Raw genomic sequence first — 6,000 nt, 5'->3', positions numbered from 1 at the left:
ATGAGTTTGTTGGAATTCCCCAGAGGTTTTGGAATGTACGCGCGACAGAGTTTGTCAGCCCTACTGAAGATTTTGGTCCTTATTTTCACATTATTTTTAGCCGTAGGTATTTGTTCAGACCTTAAAGTATTAGTTCGTTTGAGTGATGGACAAATTACAGAGGAAACTCTGGAGGCGGACAGTGAGAGGGATGTTATCACTGTGGAATTCAAGCAAGGAGATGGTACTCTTATAACAGTGTTGGCTGACTTTAAGCGGGTGAGTTTTTTGATCTATAGTCTTCTATAAGCCTTCTTTTAAAAATGCCTACATTTTAGATATTGCTGTGTATTGTGTAAACACTTGTATTTCAATAACAGCATTGTTAGATATATGGCTGCCACTGAATCGCAGTTTCGTGTCAACTACTTTTTTGGCATTAAATAGGCTACTTTGTATGGGATTATTGTACAGAGCATTTCAGCGTAGCGTATCTTTTGCATTGTCTTCATTCTGGGACAGCTGCATCTGCGGTTGGTACTGCTATAGCAAATCCAATGTTATGGGCACAAAAGTTTGTTTTACTCCGAAAGCCTTCAAATTATGCTGCGTAACACCTCTAGTACTCGACTATCTCGTGATACAGCCTAGGATATGGGCTTGTGATCTTTCGTAAATCAAATGCACACTTAACAAAGAAATGGGTGTCATCCGTGTCGGTAAAATACGAACTTAACAGTTACTTAGTTATCCATCATCAGCTAAAACAACCAAATGTTTGAGAGAACAGGATCAGATAATATGTAGAATCTAGTCGTCTCCAGTGGGGCGAAGAGTGACGCACTAATGTATAAAATACCCAGTTTTTTTTATTCTCTCAAAGGCCCAGTTCAAATTAAGTATACTGAAGCATGGACATTGGAAATGCATACCTCTGTAGCCCTATACAGCCCGGAAACACAGGGCATTTTGTCTTTTGCCAGGGTCAACTCAACATAGAGGCCTGCCTCTCTGCATGTGTTTCTAATCTCCCAGGAAAAATAAACAAGAGTAGGCATGTAGCTACGAAGTACCAAATAAAATAGCATAGACGTGTGAAATTGCAGAGGAAGTTGGCTATCCACTTGTTGAACAACTTGATAACCATCTTTTGTACAGTCCTTCAACATGTTTGCTGCTATGCCCAGTTTCCTCTTACCTGGATATGATACCGGTCAGATAACAGTCAACTTGCACCCTTTCTCTCTGAACCTGTCGGGCCCTTGTATGACTATTTACAACATCATCTGTCAGCAAGTGTGATTTATTAAGCTAAGGCAGCCCACTGTTAAACACTAGGGGTCTGGTGCCTTGCAGGTCAGGTCAGATTGACCCCCTACTCACATTTCCCCATGAATACGCAAGCATTGCATTTCCTACTTTCCCAGTGGTTACACGCACTTCCACAGCTTCTGTGCTTTATTTAGGCTATCGCGTCACAGGTCCATGTATTTATGTGTTCATGTCATTCTAATGTCCATTTCCAAGCATGAGTCATGTTTGCGAATATCTTCCCCTTCAGAGCAGACTCTTGGTCACTCCTCGATGACTGCTACTAATGACACACATTATGCATGTTGTTATAGTGGTGGCCATTAGGAAAGGGAGTGGAATGAGGAAGGCTGAATAAAGAAGCTCTGCTAAACATTTAAGCGTTTGTTCCTTTTCCAGGCACTTGGGGCTTGCATATGCCTGGTATGTGTATGGGTCAGTGGGTTAGTTAGGGGGATCAGCTGATTGATGATGGTCTCTGCTGGGGTGGAGTACTCAGGCTCCAGGTTCACATTTAGGAATCTGCTCTCTCCTCACAAACAACGTATTTTAGCGTTTCAGTGTTTCAGATTGCACTGTTATTATGAAACTTGAATGCCTTGCCATTTGGTTCTTAGAATTTGAGCACTTGTAAGCTTTTAACTTTTTCACAGTAATTCACCTAATTCTAGAATTTGAATAACCAGACATCGCCCTGGCCTGAGTATTATTGCATGTCTTTGTAGAATAATCTACTCTGATCAAGTTCTTTGAGAAAGTTTGGAGGGTATTTCCTGCTACCAGAGGCAACCGGTGTCTATTCCTTAGCCAGCGGTGGAGTTGTATTAGACTATTCAAAATCTAACAGCCAAATAGTGAACAAATATTCCGAATGAATAGCCATTGTCATTTTATTGGTTCGTTTTAGTTGGTATCCATGTAACAAATTGGATTTAGTCCTTCAAGCTGGTCATTATTACAAAATAAATCCCTACAGGATTTATTACTTCCTGACTACACTCTTAGGGTTTATTTGGCAACAATGACCTACTGTCTGTATGTTATCCATGATATAATGTTTACTTTGTTCAGATATGTGAGAAGAGAGAAGAGATATCCTCATCAGAAGTTTGCCTTCTCACCCCTTATTGTGTCGACAGTGCGATTTATTTTATTTTATATATATATAAATGTTTAAATAAATTCTAACATCCTTATGTGCCCTTGATAGCATGTGAAGATCTTCCGTGCACTAGTTCTCGGGGAGCCGGAGCGTGGCCAGACACAGTACCAGGCCCTGTGTTTCATCACGCACCTGGACTCTCGAGAGTTCATCCCCATCGAGTCCATGGCGAGGCTCCGACAGGTGAGTCATCTTGGGAGTGATCACGCTCAACACGGATGCAGCGCAAAACCTTGACCCACACCCTTTACAATCAACACTTGTAAAATGTTCTCGTGTTGACATTTTCTAGAAAAATGCCCACGTGGTGCGCTCGGCTGACGAGAGCCGGGGGATGGAGCAGCTCAGCATGGACGTTGCCATCAACCTGACGCAGGCCTGGCATCTGAGCGCCCACATCCGCAATGTCTGCGGAGAGGCCCAGCAGGCATACGCCAGCCAGGCTGATGTGACCCACTGGTCCAGTAGAGGTGGGCAGTCCTAGGAGCACACGCTTGAATGCCTCTCACACACACACACACACACACACACAAACATACAGTGTCTAGTGGTTTGTGCTGCTGCGCAGTGAGTTTGCCCTCTCGTTGTTGAACCCCTCCTTTGCTATGTAGAGTCCATGATTCTGGCAAAAGATTGTTGATTTTTGAGCTCAAATTACACCCCTTCCTTCCGTCCTCATCTTGAGCAACGTTTTTATTGGCTAGAATACTGTGTGGCCAAATCTTACTGCCTAAGTACTAAGTAGAGGAGGAACCTGGTATATGTTGGAGACACTCATGCGCATGACGACGTCTGTGTTGGATGAACACAGGTGTTTTGGAGTAACTTAAGCCCTGAGCCATTTAGTTTGTTTCCCATTTACAAAGCTAGGACTGTGTACAGACACCAGTCTTTTTTTTTTTTCATAAGCACGCACACACAATAGACAGGTAGAGGACCGTAAGGAGCGATTCAATTAATTTGTCAAAAAGTACATTAGATTAGAGTCACAGATTTCACCTTTTAAGTAATTGTGTTTTGCTATTCCCCTGCAGGACTGGAGAGGTCCATGTTTGAGGTTCAGCCTCAGAGACCAGACGTCCCCGCTCCTCCGGCCTGCTCGGCGGCCACGGGCCTGTGGCAGCCCTGCCTGTGCACCTATCACCTGCGTCTAGAGTGGTACCCCTGCCTGCTGAAGTACTGCCGTGGCAGAGGCTCCAGCCCTTACAAGTGCGGCATCAAGAGCTGCAGCAAAAGCTTCCGCTTCAGCTTCTACACGCCGCACCGACAGCTCTGCCTTTGGGACGAGGAAGAGTAGAAGCCCGCGGAGCGGAGTGCATAGTCACATGCACGTGCGTGTTTACATGCCAAGTTTTAAGCTGAGGTGTTCTCCTCTTCGCGAGCCGTTAAGATGTTTTTTTTTGCATCTCTGAACATCCAAGGCGTGCCTTTCTGATACCATGTGAACAAACCAAACCAGAGGAACTGGAAGACAGTTTCATGCGGCCACATTACATCCGTGTTAAGTGGTTATTAGTGTTCAGTGAACAATGATCAAGTGACCACAATGGTCCTAAAGTAACATGCTGTATGCTTTGACCCCAGAGGAGAAGGGTATTATTTGCTGGTCTCATAGTTTGACTTCCTACATATGCAGTTTTTTATTGTTATTGTATTATTTATAAAAAAAACAGTAACTGGTTAGAATTCCGTGACCCTAAATATATATCTTTATAGCACTAAAAAACGGCCTTAGATTATCTGACAGGAAGCATCATTAGTAGCTACACTCACAGCCAACCTGTACCTCATAAAGTACAATGGAGTGCAAATTTCTGCTTTTCAGTTTTCTAATGATCATATTTTGCATTGGGTTTAGTCACCACCACACCAGCTATTGTTCAGTCTTGTCTTCCACTTGTACTTAAATATGGTGGGTGATCAGTATGACATGGTAGGCTTTAAAGGTACAGTATGTAAGATCTACAGACCAACCAACCAACCAACTACTTCTCCAAGCATGTAGGAGAAGCTACGGTGGCCGTCAGGTGCCATAAAGACGCAAAGGCCCTCTCTGGTGCCAGTGTGTTGGTTTGTCCACCCTGGGCTACTGTAGAAACATGGCGGCAACATGCAGGACTGCTTGAACATGAAACCGCTCGTAGATATGAAAGGCTCATTCTAACACAACAATTCATAGTCACAGGTGATTATGAACACTAATGAAAACATAATTTTGAATACTTTATTCAGTTTCTGCTAGTAGATCACCATTCATCCTACATACCATACCTTAAAGCCTCTCAGTGTATTAAGGATACTCTCAGTGCCTTCCTCCCAGGTGTCACGTTCCCTTCATTTATTGAATTGTGTTTTGCCTTCACCTGATCTTATTTTGCTGGGTATTAAGGAGTTGGAAGGCTGAGTTAGGCGTGCCTCTCTTGTTAAATGTTAATTAAGTGTTATGTTGATAAAATGTTTTCCTTTGCAAAGATTATTGATTGAGATTATTCATGCCAGTTAAAAATGCTACAAACTCCAGACTTAGGTTCTAGGCCTAGGTGTTTATGTTCAGGAAACCATTCCTCAAGAGTTTTTTTTTTTATTGCACCATAAACAGCACACATTGGACTGTTGTGTCTCACTCACAGACAGAATTTCACTTTTGTGCTATGGTATTAGGGATTTTTTCTCTCTGCATTAATGTTTGAATGCCCTGTTGTCATTATTACGGGTGACAGAATTCTCCATTAATTACATGAAACTGATGCTAATATAACTGTGAACTGACACAAGCCAAATATGGTCCAAGTTGCAACATATGTAGAGAATTGTGATATAAATCTTTAACTATTTTTGTACAGCTGAATCTGAGGGTAATACTTGCATTTGTGTGAAATAAAATGCTGTTCTTACAAGAATTTATGTGGTTTATGTGAGAAAAATGTTCTATTGCTCAGAGCGCATGCCTCCCGCCCACACACAGCACTGCTCCCATATGTTGCTGTGAAGGCAAATGTCTGTAGCGTGCATTTCTGGTTTATAACTGAATGCTGCCCTCTTGTGGCCCAATTCTGTCATTTATATTTGAGACAATAACGGACAAAGCACTTAAAGAAACACTCTGCAACAATATGACACTTTTTGAGGTATGGTTTTATAGGCAACTAGTTTTGGTACCATCCTCAAATTAATGTTGATAGCATATGGTCATGTGAAGGACAATTAAACACCTGTGTCTTTCCAACTAGCCATCCAGGATATGCACTATGTAGATCTGTGTTTTTCCTGCCTGAAACACCTTGCAAAAATGGAAGAAAGGCTATCACAGCCTAACATTGCCAGCTATACTGCAAAAAAAAAAAAAAATGTAGTGTGTTTCCAAGCTTCTATCAGTATCAACTGGGCTGTTGGTATTTGTACGTTTTTTTTAGGTAGTTAGCTTACTAGTTTGGGAACATAACTCCTTATTGCTGCTTTAAAGCAACAGCCTTTAGGAATTTACTGTTTTGTAGGTATGTTTTTATGGGCTACGAGTTTTGAATCATCTTCAGATTAATTGTGATGGT

The 6,000-nt window shown here is 42.1% G+C and overlaps 1 protein-coding gene across 1 annotated transcript; it reads left to right on the top strand.

Annotated features, from left to right (window-relative positions):
• Window positions 1-3,749, top strand: oafb (OAF homolog b; the record flags this gene model as incomplete). The annotated part of the gene is made up of 4 exons (XM_080840962.1): window positions 1-258; window positions 2,501-2,635; window positions 2,745-2,922; window positions 3,487-3,749. 4 exons carry the CDS (start codon window positions 1-3, stop codon window positions 3,747-3,749), a joined length of 834 nt encoding a protein of 277 aa, XP_080697088.1.
• Window positions 3,750-6,000: the final 2,251 nt, after the last annotated feature.

Source organism: Sprattus sprattus, assembly GCF_963457725.1.
Source record: "Sprattus sprattus genome assembly, chromosome: 1".
NCBI lineage: Eukaryota > Metazoa > Chordata > Actinopteri > Clupeiformes > Clupeidae > Sprattus > Sprattus sprattus.
The sequence above is the reverse complement of the archived record's forward strand: the minus strand, read 5'-3'. Positions and strand labels throughout refer to the sequence as shown.